Source organism: Melanerpes formicivorus, unplaced genomic scaffold (assembly GCF_026170545.1).
Source record: "Melanerpes formicivorus ecotype bairdi unplaced genomic scaffold, bMelFor1.0.p_v2 SCAF_23, whole genome shotgun sequence".
Classification (NCBI taxonomy): Eukaryota; Metazoa; Chordata; class Aves; order Piciformes; family Picidae; genus Melanerpes; species Melanerpes formicivorus.
The window spans coordinates 5,690,372-5,710,683 of NW_027142375.1; the positions used below are offsets into that span (position 1 = coordinate 5,690,372).

Sequence of the window (20,312 nt, forward strand, 5' to 3'; positions counted from 1 at the left end):
GCCAACGCTTATTAGTCAGTTGGCGTACAACAACTGGTTTGTGAATGGAAAAGCAAAGCTTAAACATATGTCTGTGCTGGCAGCATGAATTACTTTCCTGTATAAGTGTTCAGGATTCCTTTATTCCTTCTTTACATTTCCAGCAGAGCTCTGAACTGGGAGTTTAGACATCAGGGCTCATGTTTTGTCCAAGTTTTAGTCAAGTCAGTTTGACATGTTCTTCTTTCCTTGGCTGCCAGCGATTATAAGTCAATACTTGGAATGATCATTCGTGTCTCGCCCACAGTCATACACGGGCAGTTTTGGGGGATTTCACTCAATTCTTTTTCAGTCTGTTGTCCTGAAAAATCCCTTAACCCTTTCAGTACCCACAGACAACAATCCAACATATGGTGTGAAACCATTGTGGTTTTCATTTTAAAAGTAACTGGCAGCAGTTTTCAAAGAGTTTGCAGTACTGTGTTTTAACAATAAAACATAGTAGTTACTATGCTTACACCAGTTAATATAATTTGACAGATAAGTGCTATGAAGACCTACCAGCCTCAGTGTGGGTTATTTACATACTGTGATACACACAATCCTGAAAAGCTGGCTTTAAAGTTCTGCTTTTTTTTTAATAAGACTCCAAGCCGAGTTAAATTAAGAAGAGATGTGGAGAAGTTACAGCAAAATCATAGTAACCTCATTGTGGCTGGGAAAAAGTGGAGTTTTCCTTGTTTTCATGGTTTATTCTCCACAAAGAATACATAAATTTATAACAATTTTGTTGAGTGGGGCTGATAAAAGGAAGACTCTTCAGTGTAAATATAACTAAATGGGGAGATGGGAGTATCTCCTTATATTCATCAATACAACTGGCACAGGCTTCTAGGCTTGAAACGCATTGGTCTTAGCTTAAGGTAGCTTTCTTCTGTGAGCTATGCAGCATCACTCATACAAACTATTTCTTATTTACAGACTGGTATTTTTATTGCCTCCTTGACCTCAGAAAAGCAAGAACAATTTCTGATCATTTCCTGATCTGAATTGGGAACAGCAAGTCCTACACTAGTGTGTTCTATTGTTTTTTTTTCAACCTGGGGTTTGTGTTTGGACAGCCATTTTGAAGCGTTTCACTGTACATCAAAATAAAAGGTCCTAATGGATTGCTTCCTGCCTGGCCAGACAAAAGCAGCTATTAGAAAAATGAAATAAAACACAAAATTATTTGTGCCTTAGCAAGTTTGAAACAAACAGTAGAGCAGGACAAAGTGGGCTTTCTGTTAATGGCTTTGCTTGATCAGGTATTTATAGTCTGTGTATGGTTTTATTATATATTAAATTCTGACAATAAGGTAGCTTTTCCTCTCTGAGGTCAGTAGTGTTCAGATTAATCAGGCTGACATTTCATGCCGGTGGGTCATGAACTGTTGATAATAGCATTAAATGGTGATTCACTTGCTGCGGGGAGCACAGCTCATTATCCAGTCACTATATTAAATCATCGCCACAACCAGCTAGAGGCCTCTGGGTGTGCATGTACACATCAGCACACACACATGAAAATAAGGGCGGGGATCTCTGTCCTGCAGCTGCCCATTTCTCCCTCTGTAAGACATGGTTAAAGCCGTTTCACGGCACACAAGGATGATGGACTTCTCCCCATTTTGGAGACTGGAGTAGTTCTCTCTGGCAAAAAAAAAAAAAACCCTGTTTATGGATGAAACAGGACTGGGAGACTGTTATTTTCCTAGCTTCTCCCTGATAAAGGGGTGCAATTTTTATAGCCAGTTCTGTGTTAAGACAAAAGTGAAGAAAAATGCACGTGCATCACTTCTAAACAGTAATGTTGGGAAAGGAACGAGATGCAACACGAAACAACAAACAAACTGAAATCTGACTTGCTGGTATTCATTGAGGAGGGATTTTTATTTAATGCTGTGTTTCAGGGGCTTCTATATTAGTTTCAGATGTGCTATTTCCTGTTAAAAACATCCATGCTAAAAAAAAAATGAATAGAAAAAAATAGCCACTGTCTCAGTGCAAGAAAAAGCATATCTATCATAATGGAAAATTTTAAAATAGAAGGCTGTCTGAATGGCTTTACAGTGGATTAATTATGTTGAAAGAGGGGGAAATTCCACTCTCTAATGCTTAAAAGATTTTGAACATAAGTTGCATTCTTGAAAAATGAGATTTGAGTGGAGAGCATTGGAAGACATATGTTTAGCAATTAATATGAAATGCTGGGATTTCTCTCTTACCTAGAGCAGACAACAGGAGAGTTGTCTCCCTTCCTGCTCTCTGCACCCTCCATCTGAGCCAGAGTAAAGTAACTGTAAAGTAACTGTTGTTCAAAGGCATCACTTAGAGGTGCTTCACTTGCAGATACAAGGACTCACCTGAAATAGGAACTTCTCAGGGTCTCTGTAACTGACACTGGAGAAATGATTTAGGGTTGGTTTTTTTTAGTATATTACACATTTCTACAAAAAGACATCATGTTTAATCCATGCATAAATATTATTTACCATGAGAACCATGTTAACCTCAGTATTAACTTCAAACAGAGAAGTTGGGGGGGGGGGGGGTGAAGTTTCCACATGTACGTTTTTACACTTTCATCTACACTTTTGCAGAAAGGGAAGCGTTTTCCTGAGGCAAGTAGCACGCTAGATACTTTGAGAAGTGTGGAGGGAAATGAATTAAGGAATCCTAAATTCCTCATTGCCCCTTTTTTTTTCCTTTAAGCAGCTAAAGCTGCCAAGAGAAACAAGATAGCATGAAAAAGCGGTAGGCCACTAGAGGTCACTGTTTGGTAATCAACTTCTAATGAACCAGAACTGTCAGGAAGGCCAATAAATTACACTGTGGATTTTTCTAATTATGAATTCCTATTTAATCATTCACTGACAAGTTAACTGTGGCAGTGGTTCTATGTACTTTGCATACACAGTTATGTTAATGTACTATTATATTTCTTAGGATGGAGGTCTTCCATCATTAGAGCAGTTCATTACCAAAGACTCTCTTATCTAATCATAATTACTGATTATGAGAAATAATTAACTTTGTTACCCTCTTGATTCTGTTCATAGGCAAAATGCACTCTCTTTCTTTTTATCTTCCTTCTTTTTTTTCCTTTTTTTTTAAGGGAGGACCAGGGCAAGTATTGACTTCAGATATCTTTACATTTAAAGGGGGGAAAAAAAGGATAATTTAGTTTTGAGTAAAATTATTTAAGTTATAGCATCGGAGTAGTCACAGTTAGTGGGGAGGGGAAGAGGTAGATGAATTATTTTATAGCAGGTCTTCTTAAGTTGTCATTCTGTGCAGTTAAAAATGCAAATGTGTTTTTGCTTCATGAAAGTGGAGCATTTGGAGCATGTCAAGATCTGTAAATTTAAACCATATGATTGCATGTGCTCATCCTGAAACAATAAAAATAATGATAAAAATATTGTCTCTTTAAAAAAAAAATATTTCTATACTAAGCTTAGAATTAGTTCATCTCTAAAGAAGCATGGCTTTTAATTCCATGACAAGCATTTGAACTCATCAGATAAGTGGCATCAAGTATATTTGAGAACACTGGAAAAGTACATTGCATTTTAGGCTGGAGGGCAATGCTAAATCTAGTTCTCTGAAAGAGATGTATCTGCTTTGCAGAAGAGAATTGTGTGCAGAGGATCTCTTGAGAAGGAAATAGAACTGGGAAGGGCCTTATAACGAAAAGATTCCTTAAATGGAAGCTCTGTATCTTCCCAATTTAGGCTGGTTTGCTCGCAGTTGTCATCTTGCAGGATTATTCTGCTTTGCCTTTTCAGTGCCAAATGAAAGCTCCAAGAATTAACTATGAATATGCTGGAAATGGGCAGCAGACAATGCTTTGTTACTTTGTGGATGTAGAGTTAGGCATGCTGAAAAGTAAAACGCTGTTGGTTTGTTTTTAAAGGAGAAGCGGAAAGACTGTGTGGGTTGTTTACTGCCTCCAGAGGCAAAGTTCAATGCCGAAGCACTTGCAGAAAGGACAGACATATCTGAAGCAATGCACCCTGATGGTGGTTCCAATTATAAAAAAAAAAAAAAGTCTTGATCTCATACCACTGATGACACTTTAAGGGGACAAGGTTCAGAAGTTCATTTAAAAATGCTCAGCGCGGCCCAGTCTTCAGTCCTGTTTTTTACGCCTTTCTTTCCAATTTCGGTTGGTAAAGCTGTATCAGTTCTCCTATTTAAAACTCTCAGCTGGGTAACTCTCCAGCAAAAAAAAAAACAACAAACTGGAAATTGGTTTCTTTTCAAATTATCTGGCCATACATTGCTCTTTTCTTTTTCAATTGTGTTGGATTCCTGCTATTAAATGCTAGGTGCTCTTTTAATCTTCTAAATACAAATATTGCTCTAATGCTTAGGATTTCCATACGACATCACTACATGTTCAGCTCTTAGATAAAGCAGAAATGCTTAGGAATAAGTATGCTGTGCTGTTCCACTCCATTTTAATGCTGTTTGATTTATTTCTCCATTCACAATTTTCTTCTGTAACAGGAAACAACTAACAAATGCATCGGTAGAAATTTACCTGCATAACTTTAGGCTTCTCCAGTTGGCCTCCTAAGAGGCAAAACTTTATTAGAATTAGAATAAACCAAACCAGGTTGGAAGAGACCTTCAAGATCATCGCGTCCAACCCATCAACCAATCCAACCCACCCAAACAGCTAACCCATGGCACCAAGCACCCCATCAAGTCTCCTTCTGAACACCTTCAATGACGGCGACTCCACCACCTCCCCGGGCAACCCATTCCATAGTGCAATCACTCTTTCTGTATAGAACTTCTTCCTAACATCCAACCTGAACCTCCCCTGGCGCAGCCTGAGACTGTGTCCTCTTGTTCTGGTACTGGGTGCCTGGGAGAAGAGACCAACCTCTGCCTGTCTACAACCTCCCTTCAGGTAGTTGTAGAGAGTGATAAGGTCACCCCTGAGTCTCCTCTTCTCCAGGCTAAGCAGCCCCAGCTCCCTCAGCCTCTCCTCATAGGGCTTGTGTTCCAAAGGAATACAAGGAGACTTGGACCCATACCTGTTGAGCAATGCAATTTAAATACATAGATCAGTATGATTTTTTTTTTTAAGGCTTTTTTTTTTTGAAGCAATGTTTTTAATGTCTTCATTATTCAGGGGAAAAAAAATCCATGCTGCAGTGTTCTGTTGCTTTTGGGGGTCTATGTGGTGGTAATGTGGTAAAGAAATTCATCCAGGACTAAAGCATTTCAAGTATTTTTGAGTTTGTAAAATTGGGATTAATATCTTGTTACAGTTGTACTGATTCTGGAGAAATATGTAAGCAACAGCATGTAAAATTCCTGGTTTCTTTTTCTTTTAAAGGTTCATGTTTTTCTCTTACAACAAAAGGGTTTCAGCTATTATGTATATGTTCCACGATGCTGTGTAACCATGCTTGCATTTTGTGGTGGAGTGAAGTTAGAAGGCAAAAAGCACTTCATACTTTCTAGATAGAGACTTTCAAGCTCAACTAGCAAAATCTGCAAACATGGTGGTGCATGGCTAATGGTTTTTGTACTTTACAGAGCTCAGCAAGGTTGGCCACATGTCTGATTTTATTGGCCGTGAATTTGCATGTGTGTTGCTCAGCCAAAACAGATGAGATGAAAAGTTGTGGTGCCAAGGTCAACTGTTTGTTCTATTTGTGGCTTTTGCTATTCCACCCTTAAGCTTTTTGGAGGTTTGATGTTTGTTGTTCATTTTGATACTGTCTATGGCTTCTAGTCAGAGCAGGCAAAACAGCTCTTCTGGGATTTTACCTTCTCTTTTTCTAAGAGGACATTAGAAGACTCCATCCCTTTGATGTTTTTCTTCTATAGTCCCACAGTAGTCTGTTTTCTGGTTGCTGATTTTCCTCATGGACTGGAAGCTTCTGAAGAAAGTGGGGTTACAATGACCTCAGTAGGTGTTAAAATATGCATCTCTGTCACCTTTCTAATGCCAAACACACATTTTCTCGTTTTTGCACTACGGAATTGAGATGAATTTTCATTTCAGGGACTTGCAGCCTCATCCAGATGGAAGTTTTTCTAGGACCTGTCTGCCAAATTTTAGTTGTGTGGAGAGTTAACACTGGCCCACATAGTTGAGAAGCTGTCTGCATGCTTATGTTTCATTTTTAGACTTTCTCTAAAAGATTAGAAATTCAAACAGTAGTGCTGGGCAAGAAGATGATGGGTTATTTTCTTTGTTTCTCTTGTGTTTGATGCTGTTGCAGTGATTAGCCAGATAGCATAATGCTTTACATTTGGACTGTCTTGGCCTTCTTTGAAACTTGGATATGTGGACTACAGTGCCTCCTGTTCTTCACTCTCTGTGCAGCCTTCTTGCTAATGTTCACATAAATAAAGAAAAAAAATAATCAATTGAAATGCTTGTTTTGAACTGTGCTAAGATCTGTGCAGTTAGTTTTGCTGTCCTCAACTGTAGCTACTTGCAATTCTCCTGTTAGGTTGTAATATTTTTTGTGTAGGTCTGCAGTCCCAAACGAGATTTAGACCATATATCTTAACATTAGGGAAGGGTAAGGGAGGAGATAAATCCAGCAAGAACACTTTTCCTCTTGTCTAGGGCTTTTATGGTGGAGTATGAATTAAAGGGAGAAAATAGGAAAGATGAGTGGCATGGTCTACTGTTTTTAAGTGGGTTTGATACAGTATTTTGGGTGTTAAAAATAAGCAAATAATTTAATCAGTCATACTTTATTTCCTTTCTTACTGCAATGCTGCTAACCTTTTTACTTGGTAACTTTTGGGGCGCTTTGATATTACTCTTTGCTGTTAACCTGACTAGAACTAAATGTAACACTTTTTTTACACTCTTTTTTGAAGTGTTGCAGGCAGAACCATCTCACCAGGCCTTTCAGCTTGTACTTCTGTTGAAAAAGTCAAAAGTATCCTCTGTGTATTTGCCTTTTGCAACTCATTTTCTTTGGCTAATCCTTTTGGAGGCATCAGTTGCTACTTAATACTGTCTCATAAAATTTTCCTGGGGCATTTGCCTCATATTAAACTGCCTTAACAACAGCTTCTACTCAATTTTTGCATGATTTATTGAGAGGGCATATTTTTTTTTCTCTATTTTGGCATCCTTCTGTATTACATCTAAATCAGACTGAAGATTTCTTACTCTGGCACCCACTGCCAAGTTTAAGTACTAATCCCTATACAATACCACTGAGGACTTCCTTTAAAAGATAAAGCTTCTCATTACCATTTAGCCTATCTTGTATAATCAGATCTTTATCCTTCTCTCTATACTGCTCTCTACCTTCAGTTGCTGATGATGTTTACATAATTTTCCCTGTGCCCTCTGCTATTGTAACACTCATATGTACCCATTGTTTGGACACATGTACCATGATTCATGTAAATCCCTATGTATGTTCTCCTTGGAGCCCCTAAGGATCCTTGCATGTAGAGCAACACTTCCAGATTGGCATGTGGAGATGGAGTTTGGTACTGTCTTTTGTCTTTGGACAGCACCTTGCAAAACAGGGACCTGGCCCTGTGACAGCAAGGTAATGTGCTAAAGAAAGGCTATTAAAGCAGTCTCTGGCTGCATCTTCTGCTTTGATATTATTTAGGAGGCAAAATCTGTTTAATTACTCCCTCTCATGCTGGGCTGCCCAGAACAGGTAGCATATTGCACACCTCTCTTGCATCTTTCTTTCAGCCTCTGCTGCTGCTAGGAAAATAGCTGCATAGAGCATTAATGCTGATGCACACAGTCTGATCCACTCGTCTTCATTCTTGCCTGTGCTTATGGATGGGGGCTGGAGGAGGAGGAGGAGGGAATTATTATTCTGCTGCTGACACAGGGAGAATGAGAGTGGCTTGATGCAACAGAGGATTATGTTCCCTGAGGATAAACAAACAGAAGGAGATAAATTAGGAGAGAGGATAACCCTGTTAATATGTGCATTCCTTAATTCTGATTCAGTTTTTCAAAACATATGATTTCAGAGTTTAGAGATTTAATTAGTACCTATAAACCACCTCTTGAAGTTTACCTTTTAGATTGTGGAGGAACGCTTTGAGTTGGCATTTGAGATGCACAAATTTGCCCATAAACAGGAATTGTAGGTCGTGATACGAATATTGTGTGAAGGAAAAATAATAATGAAGACATTGCCATTCCTTCCTCAATTAAGAAAAAAAAATAAACTTCTCTTCTCCGGACGTTTTCCGAATACTGTTTGCTGGGAAGTCAGAGCAGCTTATTCCTTGCAGTCTTCTGTTGCTTTTTCAGCAGAAGCTGGGCCATTGTGATATTTATCTGAATTCAAACAAGGCTAATTAAAAGAGCTGCTGACAGTTGTTGTGATCTGACTTTGACTGGAGCTTGATGGTCATTATGGGTAAATAATGAACCAGGTCTGCAAATGTAGCAGCTGCCAACTTGGGATAGAACAGCTATTGCGTCCAATTTAAGGATCTATCGACCGCTTCCCTTCTCCCTGCAGATCTTCTTCCTAGCAGAACACTAATGTTTTCTACCGCTTTGTTTTGTGGGTTCAGCTATTTCTGATACAGTCTATAATTTCCTCTTAAATATTTAACCTAGTCCATTATTAGCTTTCAGAGTTAACAACTTTTCCGTTGGGTTTTCCTTGCATTTTTATTTTGTTTTGTTTAATGGGTGGGTTGTTTTTTTTGCTGTTTGCTTTTATGTACAATGTAACTGCTTAAATAATGATGATAATGTGTGTTTAATTTGCCTGTTGCTGCAGAATAAAAATCCACTAGGCTTTTTTTCTTTGTGTAGCCATAATCTAGTAAACTGTATGATTAGATTATGCCGTAAAAGAGATCCTGCTTCTTCCTTAAACATGCTTTTGTCTGGAGTAAAACTGAATGCTCGTTGTATTACTCTTCAAAGCACTGACTTGTACCTCCATTTCCATTTCTGTTCAATCATCACTGGTTTATGAGGTAGGGTGATGCAAAGCTCTATTTATCAGAAGAGAGAAACAGCAATGACTTTCATTAAGGCACAGGTCCAAGTGCGTTGTCGTTTCATCAAGAGCTTTGCCTTGTCCCATTAGCAGGCAGAAACAGTGAGTTAAAGGGGGAAAAGGCAAATTTTAATAATAGATTAATTCAGCTTTCTTGTAAAACCCCTGCCATTATAAATGCAGTAGAGGCATTTAAAAGCCACCACAGACTTTTATGTACACAAGAACTTAGCGTGTCTACCCAGCATTTGCTCAGCTGCCATTAGGCAAGGCAGCATGCGTTATGTAAAATGTACAAAGGCGCCTGTGCCTAGCGCATAATGCGGCAGAACTAGGGACCTTGCTGGGAAGAAATGATCCCAAGCGTGCCCCTAAAAGACAAGTCTTTCTTTGAGATATAATGATGAAAAATTGCCCATTTATTGGTGTCTTTGCGTTTCAGCAAAACCGAAACTTGGGCTCGTTGTCTGTGGCGCTGCCGCAGGGGTTTGGTGCACGTCTGTGTGCGCCCCGGTGCACGGGCGTTCCTCTTCTTGCTCCAGAAAGGCCAGCGGTACGTTGTTAACAAGGGGTTATGCTATGCTGGTTTATGTTAAACCAGATCACCCCCTAACATGTGCAGAGCCATTCATCTGTGTCACCAAAACCCAAGAGAACATCTGACATGGACTTTGAAACAGAAACAGTGATCACTTACAAATCAAACATGGCACGCTCTAAACCGATTGTGCACGGCAATCTTTTCGAGAAAGGACAACTAATTGAACATGATAAAGTGTAAAGTTAATTAACACCCTTAAATTTGTTGATTACTTTCACGGGATTATATTGTTCGTTGAGGAGCAGCTTTCTGTCCCAGCTGTCGCCTTTTTAGCGAATGTCGCTGGTAAACAATAGAGACACCATAACAAGTCGTAAATGGTCCCTGTGACAGCAGCCCCTTGTGAGGCTGCATCTGTAGAAAATGATTAGAACAATTGCATTTTAAAGACGGCTCACATTGCAGCCCGGTCCCATCGGCCCTCTTCTTTATCTCCACTGATGGCAGGCTGGTTAAAACATTTAAGTTCTTTTGAGCAAATTAAGTGATTTACTGTGTTTTAGTTATACAGCAGCAGAATAGCTTCATAGGTCCAGCTTTGACACTGATTTTTGTAATGGGGAGAAACACAAGCCCTTTGAGTGGTGGTGTGTTGTGGGTGGTTTGGGTGTTTTTTTTCTGAGACTGCTCCATTTACTTGTTTCCTGAGGATACATTGAGGATGGCAGACGTTGCCTATGAAACAAGTAGGGGGAAAAAATTGATACCGTATTTATATTTTATAAAGTAGCTTCCTTGTGGCTATTTGAAATTTATAGTATTATTTTAAATACTCTCCTTTAATTTCCAGTAGGGATTTGTAGCTGGGCTTGCTTATACGTGCCTTTTAATTGGTTTTGGATTTATACATGTAGTAAATTGATAGTAACCTTTCCAGTTAATCTTTCCTTGTGTATCTTGGTTTAACTTCTTGCAAGTTGCAGGAGACAAAGTATTTCATGCGAGCTGGCAGGTACTTAAAAAGACCTGCTTAGTCTTAAAACCACACAGACATACACAAGATACAAATACACAAGGTTCTCTAGTTCAGCCTAGCATAAGAGAGCAAATATGACAAGAGACTGCTTGTTTGAGGTGACTGCAGTCCCTTTAAGCTGCCTGTTTGCAAAAATATTGGAATAAAGGACCAGTATTCCCTTGTGCTTCCCAAAGCAAAGCCTCAACTCTTAGACTTGATGGTATGACATTACAAAACAGGAAAAAGGATTAAAACTCTAGCACTGGGCTTCTTTTGAGTCTAGTTTAAATCACAAGATTTGTTGTTAAAATTGCTCGATAAAACCACACATTGAATAGACAAGTGGTAAAACAGATTGGTTTTGTCTAAGCTTCTTGATGGTAGAGCCTTCATCTCCAGCTTGCCCTTCAGAGTCTCTGTAACAGCTATCTTCTCATTGTCTCAGTAATTCTTCTCAACTTTGTCAGCAAATATTTTAAATCTCTTTTTAATTTGCAGGTGCAACACTACCGTGGCTGTGTTTTGGCACATGGGTATGCTTGGGTGCTCTGTCTTTCCAGCAGTGCTCTGTGTTTCCAGCAGTGTAACTGTCTTCAGCATCACCCCTGTGAAAGTGCTGTAATGCTTAGCCTTGTAATACCACTTCTCTTTAAGTCACCTGCCCTCAGCTCTTTTTATGGATACTGATGAAACCAAAATGAAAAGCAGCTACTTTTATGTTACATCCTTACATTAACATCTTTTTTCTAGCAAGTTGTGTTGTTACTAATAAGCAAAGTGATTGAAACCAAGCTGCTTTAATGATCTATCTATAGAGGTTAGACCTTTTGGGGATTTTTTGAAAAGGAAACATCTCAGTGACAAATTACAAGGCTTTTCCCAGCATGTTAAATACTGCTGAATAAGCAGAGAAAAGTGAGTATGGAAGGGCAGGATGGCTACTGACCTAGGCTGCCCAGCCTGGATGCAAAAACTTGAGGCCATCTCCAAACTGCCCCAGAATATTTGCAACCACTTGCTGTTGTCATGTGAGGGCTTCTAAACCTCCATTCACATCTTCATCTAAAGTTTTGAACTCAGGAACTCCTCTGCAGAAAGTTCACTGAGTAATCCATTGACAGTCAAAGTGAGAAGCATGTGGATTGAACTAATCTTTGTCCCACAAGTAACTCAGCCAGCTGCAACAGGACTCTTGAGCAGGTTTTTATGTATCTCTTCTGATTAAAAGAAAAGTAATTTTTCAGATCTTTGTCCAAAACCTTCTAATACCCAAAGGGGACACCCATCCCCAAGATGTTTCAAAAGATCCCCAAGATATTTCAAAAGTCCTGGCAGTCTGGTGAAGTCCCCACAGACTGGAAAAGGGGAAACATTGCCCCCATCTTCAAAAAGGGCAAGAAGGAGGAACCAGGGAACTACAGGCCAGTCAGTCTCACCTCTGTGCCTGGAAAGATCATGGAACAGATCCTCCTGGAGTCACTGCTCGCTCAAAAGAATAGTGAAGAGGTGATTGGGAACAGTCAGCATGGCTTTGCCAAGGGCAAATCCTGCCTGACCAACCTGGTGGCCTCCTATGAGCAGGTGACAAAATTAATAGATGAGGGGCGAGCAACTGATGTCGTTTACCTGGACCTGAGCAAAGCCTTTGACACTGTCCCACACCACATCCTGGTCTCCAAACTGGTGACACATGGGTTTGATGGGTGGACCACTAGATGGATAAGGAACTGGCTTGATGGTTGCACCCAAAGAGTGGCTGTCAATGGCTCCATGTCCCAGTGGAGGCCAGTGACAAGTGGAGTCCCTCAGGGATCAGTCCTGGGACCTGTCTTATTCAACATCTTTGTGGGGGACATGGACAGTGGCATTGAGTGCACCCTCAGCAAGTTTGCTGATGACACCAAGCTGTGTGGTGCAGCAGACACGCTGGAGGGAAGGGAGGCCATCCAGCGGGACCTTGACAGGCTGGAGAGGTGGGCACAGGCCAACCTCATGAAGTTCAATAAGAGCAAGTGCAGGGTCCTGCATCTGGGTCGAGGCAATCCCAGGCACAAATACAGGCTGGGCAGTGACTGGCTGGAGGATAGCCCTGAGGAGAGAGACTTGGGGGTGCTGGTGGACAAAAAGCTCAACATGAGCTCTCAGTGTGCACTTGCAGCCCGCAAAGCCAATCAGATCCTGGGCTGCATCAGGAGAAGTGTGGCCAGCAGGTCGAGGGAGGTGATCCTCCCCCTCTACTCAGCCCTGGTGAGACCCCACCTGGAGTACTGTGTCCAGTTCTGGAGCCCCTATTCCAAGAGGGATGTGGAGGTGCTGGAACGTGTCCAGAGAAGGGCCACGAGGATGATCAGAGGGCTGGAGCACCTCTCCTATGAGGACAGACTGAAGGAGTTGGGGCTGTTCAGTCTGCAGAAGAGAAGGCTCCGAGGAGACCTAATTGTCGCCTTCCAGTATCTGAAGGGGGCCTACAGGAAGGCTGGGGAAGGACTTCTCAGGATCTCAGGTAGTGATAGGACTAGGGGGAATGGAATGAAGCTGGAGGTGGGGAGATTCAGGCTGGATGTGAGGAGGAGGTTCTTCACCGTGAGAGTGGTGAAACCCTGGAATGGGTTGTCCAGGGAGGTGGTCGAGGCCCCGTCCCTGGGGGTGTTTAAGAGCAGGCTGGATGAGGCTCTGTCCAGCCTGATCTAGTGTGGGGTGTCCCTGCCCATGGCAGGGGGGTTGGAACTAGATGATCCTTGTGGTCCCTTCCAACCCTGAATGAAACTATGAAACTATGAAACTATGTTCTGTCATACTGCAGTGCTACTCTCTAACTCTTCAGAATTTACCAGGTTGGAAAAGACCTTTGAGATCATCAAGTCCAAACTAGCACCCAACACCATCTAATCAACTCAACCATGACACTAAGTGCCTCATCCAGTCTGTTTTTAAACACCTCCGGTGATGGTGACTCCACCACCTCCCTGGACAGCCCATTCCAATGGCCAATGTCTCTTTCTGTGAAGAATTTCTTCATGTGAAAAAACCCAAAACAATCACAAGAAGCCCAAAACATTTCTAAAAAGGGCAAAATGGTCCTCATCATGCTTTCTCCCACATTCATTTTTTTGCTTGTTCTCTCACCATCTAGATCATATTTATCCTGTCAGTTTATGTATCTGAGAAAAAATGTGATGATGTTATTACCTACTAATTTGAGTTGAGCTACTCTGTGGGATCTGCTAGTGGGATCTCCTTAAAGGATTCTAGACAGGGGTGTGAGGAGATCATTCTAGAGTGGCAGAGCATAGGACTGCAGCCCTGGGCTCCAGCAGTCTTTCTTTGCAGTGGAGGACACCTTACACGTGGTAATCACAAATACAGCTTCTCCAAAACCCATTCCCTGAAGATGAGGCTTTTTTTGTATTTTGAAGGCCCTTTGACTGCAATCACCAGTGGTACATAAAGCACTCTCTTAGGTGGTAAGAGTTCTTTCCAAAAAAATTAAAAGCTGAAAAATAATCATCAGCCTTCCAAAATGACATTAGCTGCGCTGCTTTCTCCGTTGCACTCTTCAGTGTGGGAAGCTGTTGGTTTGTGTTGTTGGTATGGCACCTGTGATTGTGAGATCCAGATGTGCATTCTTGTGTCATGATTTCTTACTTCTCTTTTTAGCTGAAGTTGCAGTTCTTGTACTCCTAGACTTCTAGCCAAATTATCCTTTTAATTGCCAGCGTTATAGATTTGCTACATTGCTTGTTTAATTCTGATTAAACAGCTGATAGTTGGCAAGAACCCTAGATGATAAAATTTACCATGAAGTAAACAGGTTTTTGTTTTTAAAATGAGGATTTTCCAGGCCTTCTGCATTACAAAACAAATTGCTCTTTTTTTTTTTTTTCTACTCAACTAATTTATTTTTTTTCCTACTTGAAATGTAAGTGTTTGAACAAGTGAGAGAGTGCAGCTGTCAGAAGATTAACCAGCTGAAAAGTATTGTCAGCATTAATTTTGCTCTAATAAATGACTCTCTGAAGCTATTTAGCAGTCTGTAATCTAGATACAAGGCTATTGACCTATGATGGATAGTACTGGATTTTGTTTGTAAGCTTTGACTTAAATTGTCTACTTAATTTGCTGCAGGTCAGATCACAGGATTAGTGGTAAAGGCCATTATGTGGTTTGAATAAAAATAGCTAGAGGAATGGAATGAAAATCATTGTGTTTATTAATGTAGCAATCTTTGCGGTCATGTAGTAGTAAACTGGTAGCCAACAAGATGACAAAGACCTGTTTGTGTTCGCTCTAAATCTAGGCTTTGTTCTTAACACAGTTCCTGTGAGTTGCCTGGGGAGGAGTTGTTCCAAGTCAAGTGGATGATTGGCTGCAAACAGGGTGTCTCTCAAACTGAGCAGGAAGATCTTGATAACTACCTATTTCAGTACCTCAACAGTGTTGCATATATAGACTGGTTTGGATTGGATTCGGGTTTTTTAAGCAGTGGATCTGACTAGAGTGATTCTGGATGCTCCAGTCCTGGAGTCACCAGTACATGAAATTACACAGATTTACTGGAGTGAGTCCAACTAAGGGCCATGAAGATGATGAAGACTCTGGAGTATCTTTCATATGAGGAGAGGCTGAGAGAGCTGAGACTAGCACAGAGAGACGAATGGAGAAGGATGTTATCTGTTGTATATAAAAACATGATGGGAGAGAATGAAGAAGAGGCAGGTAGACTCTTCTTAATAGTGCCCAGTGACTGGTCAGGAGGCAATGGGCACAAATTAGTACACATGATATTCCATCTGAAGCTGAAGAAAACACTTTCTTTTGCTGTGAGGGTGGTCAAACACTGGAAGAATCTGCCTAGACAGGCCACAGAGACTCCATCCTTGGAGGTATTCAAAAGCCGGCTGGATGTTGTCCTGGGCAATGGGCTCCAGCTGACCCTGCTTTAGCAGGGCGGTTGGACTACAGTATCTTGAGAGGTCCCTTTGAAACCCAGCAATCTTGTGATTCTAGGTTGTAGTACAGGTTGAGCAGCATCTGCTTCCATCAGTGGGAGCCTCTTTCCTCTATTGCCTGTTTTCCCATAATTGGTAGGTGTCTGCTGGTTTTGGGGCCTTGATCTGTCAAATTTGCCTGAAATTAGCGACTTCAAAAGGTGGTGCATGTTGGAAGGCAGGATGGGGGGAAATCAGTGCTTGACAGATACAGAATGGGCTATTTGTAGACATAGTCACACAGAGCAGTTGCAAAGAGTGCATCAGTTGACATTTTTATGGGAAAGCAAACAAAAATTCTTCAAATTCTTCAGTGTGAGGAGCTGCATTGTAACCGCCCTTGATGTTGGGAAGTGTGTTGAGCACTGACCACTTCATTCCTTAGCTGTGGTACAGCTTTTACACATGCTTAAGATTTTAAGTTGAGAGAAGTTATGATTAGCCTGCTGTGGTTGCCCAGTTTACCAGAACTTCTTGTGCATACACATGATTGCTGTCGTGGGTTGGTCGTGGCCTTATATTTTTTTTTCTCTTTCCATTGTAATTTATTGCATAGTTACATTTATTAGTGGGGAACAAGGTAAACAGAATTGGCTTGTTTTAAGTTGGGTGTATTTCTAACAATAACTTTTTTGCTGTTTGAGGTTAGATTGTATTTTTATTCTGTAAAGAATCTGTGTCTTCAGCTGAGAAGCTTTTATGAGTGCATTTTCACTTGTTGCTACACAACACCTAGCTCAGTGAGAAGGCTGTTCCAGTTGCACTCTGGAAACTATTTCAATAGAAACATCTATTAATGTTTATTATGGTAGCTGGTGGATGACAAAGAACCGTAGCTGAAGGGCAGCCTTAAGACTTACTGTAGAAACAAGATCACAAGATGTTAGAGGTTGGAAGGGACCTCTGGAGATCATCAAGTCCAACCTTCCTGCCAGCGCAGGACCATTGAATCTAGCACAGGTTACACAGGAATGCATCCAGATGGGTCTGGAAAGTCTCCAAAGAAGGAGACTCCACAACCTCTCTGGGGAGCCTGTGCCAGTGCTCTGCGACCCTCACAGTGAAAAGTTCCTCCTCCTGTGTCATGGTTTATCTCCATTGCCCCTTGTCCTATCACAGGGAGCAACTGTGCAGAGCCTTTCCCATCCCTCTTGACACCCAACCCTCAGAGATTTATAAATATTTATTAAATCCCCTCTCAGTCTTCACTTCTCCAGAATAAAAAGTCCCAGGTTTCTGAACCTCTCTTCATAAGGCAGTGCTCTAGTCCCCTAATCATCCTCGTAGCCCTCCATTGGACTCTCTCGAGAGGATCCCTGTCCCTCTTGAACTGGGGAGCCCAAACGTGGGTGCAATATTCCAGGTGAGGTCTCACCAGGGCAGAATAGAAGGGGAGGAGAACCTCCCTCGATCTGCTGGACACACTCCTCTTAATGCATTCCAGGAACCCATTGGCTCTCTTAGCCACAAGGGCACATTGCTGTCCCATGGATAACTTATTGTCCATCTGGACTCCCAGGTCCTTCCCCACAGGGCTGCTCTCAAGCAGATCACCTCCTAACCTGTACTAGTGCAGTTTATTATTCCTTCCCAGGTGCAGGACTCTGCACTTATCCTTGTTGAACCTCATTAGGTTCCTCTCTGCCCAGTTCTCAGCCTGTCCAAGTCCCGCTGAGTGGCCGCAGAGCTTTCAGGCGTATCAGCCAAGCCTCCCAGTTTGCCACATGAAGTAAGAACAAATTGTTTCACTTTGACATTCTACTTGTAAGAACACTGTACCTACCTGAGCAGGTTTACTCTCAAAGTAGGTTGTTATCTGCAGCTGCATATTGTAGTAGGCCAAACTTTGATGCGTAGCACAAAGAATGTATAGTGGCTGTGCTCCCTGCTGAGGTGAAAAAGTGAGGAAGCTCGGCTTGGTTTAAATTTTGCTACCAGTTCTACCCATGAAATGTTGGGGATTAAGGATGTATGAGTATTCCATAGCAGAATTAGTCTTATTTGAAAGAATAGAATACTACATGAAGGTGATAAATACCACATGAAAAATGTGCTGGGTTTGTGCTTAGGAACTATATAATCAATGACCCATAGTGTGTGTTTACTGGCTTGTGGTGAAGGCAGGACAGATTTGGGTGGTGGTGAAGTCACCATCATTGGAGGTGTTCAGGAGGAGACTTGATGGGGTGCTTGGTGCCATGGGTTAGTTGTTTAGGTGGGTTGGATTGGTTGATGGGTTGGATGCGATGATCTTGAAGGTCTCTTCCAACCTGGTTTATTCTATTCTATTCTATTTAGAGGAATAAAACTGTGAATATTGTGTTTGTGTATAATGTTTACTTCCTTTTTTTTTAATTTCATAGTTCTTTATATCATTGTATATGTGTTAATTTTTTCAGATGAAGTAAAATTTTGCTTCAGGTGAGAGACATAATAAACTGCAGAGATTCAGAAGGTTTTATTTTGTATACTTGTGTCTTCTAGTCTTTTAAGATGTTCAATGACAGGAAAGTCAGGAAGCTCTGGTAAAAATCAGTCTCAGTTTGGAAAAGCTGATAAATGCAGAGTTAACTTTGAGCAGTAGTTTGTCAGTAGTCACATGTGAAGAGTAGTTTTACACAACAGAAACCGTATTTACTAAGTCAGGTACGGTGAATTTTGTGGTTTGCAGAGCTTCAGGAAGAGTTATTTCTTCATGTGAAACTATCAAGAGTGACACTGGCAGTTTTCTGAATTGTTTTTCCATCAGTATGCCTGAAGGATAAGGTGGCTTTATTAAGATCTCTGGTACTGGGCCTGTAGGCTTACCTTTGAACAGAGGTTTATCATAAGTGAAGTAGTAAGTACATAAATTTCTTACTAGCAAGATAGGTTACTTAAGTTGTTTTGTTGGATATTTTTAAATAGTGATATTAAATCCAGTATTGCCTTGATTCAGGTGTTGGAGCTGCTCGAGCTGGAAACCTTACTTTCATGGTTGGTGGAGTGGAACAAGAATTTAATGCTGCCAAAGAGTTGCTGACATGCATGGGTTCTAATGTGATCTACTGCGGAGAGGTTGGAACTGGACAGGTAATGTCTCCTGAGGTGTTACTGGTTATCTCAGTCTTGTATTTTTGTTGCTTTGTTTTTCTTTAATGATGCCTAATCCAGAACTAAATGCATAATAATATGTCTTCATATTTTTTCCTTGTTTACTTGTTTTCAACCGTGTGTTTGTAAAATAACCTCATGGTACTTTACTCCAGCATGTTGTATAGCTTAGCACCAAAACATCTGACCTGGTACTTCTCCACATTGGCTCGTTGAGAGGCTTCTTAGAGGGACAGACTTTGTTTTTGTTTCTTCTGAATTAGAATTTACTGAACATTCTGAAAGACCAAAAATCTCTATGTGCCACATACACTAGCTGAACTACTGTACTAAGACAAAAAAGTATTTCCTCACCTTTGAAGAAGCCACAGGGCAGCTCTCATTGACTTTATGCTATTGTAGATCTGTGCTTCCTGGTGGTACCTTTCGAAGAGAGTTGTCAGAACATATTTTTTGCTGTCCCAGACTTGGTTAAAGAAGATTCCTACATCAGGTCTATGAAAATACAGAAACTAATTGACAGTTTAACTTATTTTCAGGCTGCAAAGATCTGCAACAACATGCTCTTGGCCATCAGCATGATTGGAACTGCTGAGGCTATGAATCTTGGAATCAGGTTTGTTTGATGTTTTTGTGTTTGATTGAAGTATTTTTTATGTTAACATTTTTTGAGTTATATGGTTGACTTTTGAGGTAGTGATGATTAGATAACATAGATAAACGTTTGTCAGAAGTTTTGTAAAGCCATTAGCATGCTAAAGATATTATTTAACTAAAGTAGAGCTGTGCAGAACAGGACTATTGTTTTGTGTTGGCTGTACAGACTGTTGCATTCTGCATCTGAAGTTTAAACTTTATTTGCTCTACTCTAATGCAATGCACAATAACATTTGTCTTGCATTACAAACACGCAGAGATAGCAGAGAGGTAACTTCTTGTTTGTATTCTAAGTTAATGTACATTATAGTCAGAAAATGATACTCCCATATGGCTTTTGTTGGTTTCGTTTACTTTGTTAAATTATTCCCAACTATATTGCAAAGTAAGACTTCCAGTACTGTGTGTGTATCAAATCAACATCAAAGGCAAAAAAAGAGGAAAAAAAGACAACATCTACCTTTCTGTTCAGCTGCATTTTGTCCTAATTGCCCAAACTCCTCCTTTGTCAAAAAGTTGGAGTATGCTCTGCTTCCCATCGGGTCAATGAGGAGAGTGCCATTTCTTTTCTAGCAGGTGGTACGTCTGACTTGTAAGTGGCAGCATACTCAAACAAAGTATTTTTTTCCTTTCCAATTGTAGCCTGTTTATTTTGCTTTGTTTTTCCAAAGAGTGCATGCAAGTACCCGTTCAGTATCACAATATTTGAACCTTTCATGAAGGCTTTCAGCCATATCTAAATAATTTGCAAATTCATAGACAGAGAAGTCCTGTGTTTCAGGAGATTATCCTGCAGTTGTGTGGCTTTAAGGACTCCCCATGAATTATTTATCTGCTCAGATGCATCCTCAAAATTGTCCTGCTGAAGCTACACATCCTGTAAATACTTATCAACTGGGCTTTAGAGTGTGTGTTGGTGTGGATTTGATGCACTATAAAAACAGCAAGAGGGCATCAACTGCTTAAATAAATAAAAAAGAGCATCTACATATGTGCACATATATGAG

The 20,312-nt window shown here is 40.7% G+C and overlaps 1 protein-coding gene across 3 annotated transcripts in view; it reads left to right on the forward strand.

Annotated features, from left to right (window-relative positions):
• Positions 1-20,312, forward strand: part of HIBADH (3-hydroxyisobutyrate dehydrogenase) — a 95,236-nt gene that overhangs the window by 62,245 nt on the left and 12,679 nt on the right. For all 3 annotated transcript variants that reach the window (XM_068152378.1, XM_068152379.1, XM_068152380.1), the window contains 2 exons: positions 18,494-18,627; positions 19,188-19,264. In XM_068152378.1, the coding sequence (XP_068008479.1) occupies positions 18,494-18,627; positions 19,188-19,264 (211 nt within the window). The remainder of the gene's footprint in view (positions 1-18,493; positions 18,628-19,187; positions 19,265-20,312) is intronic.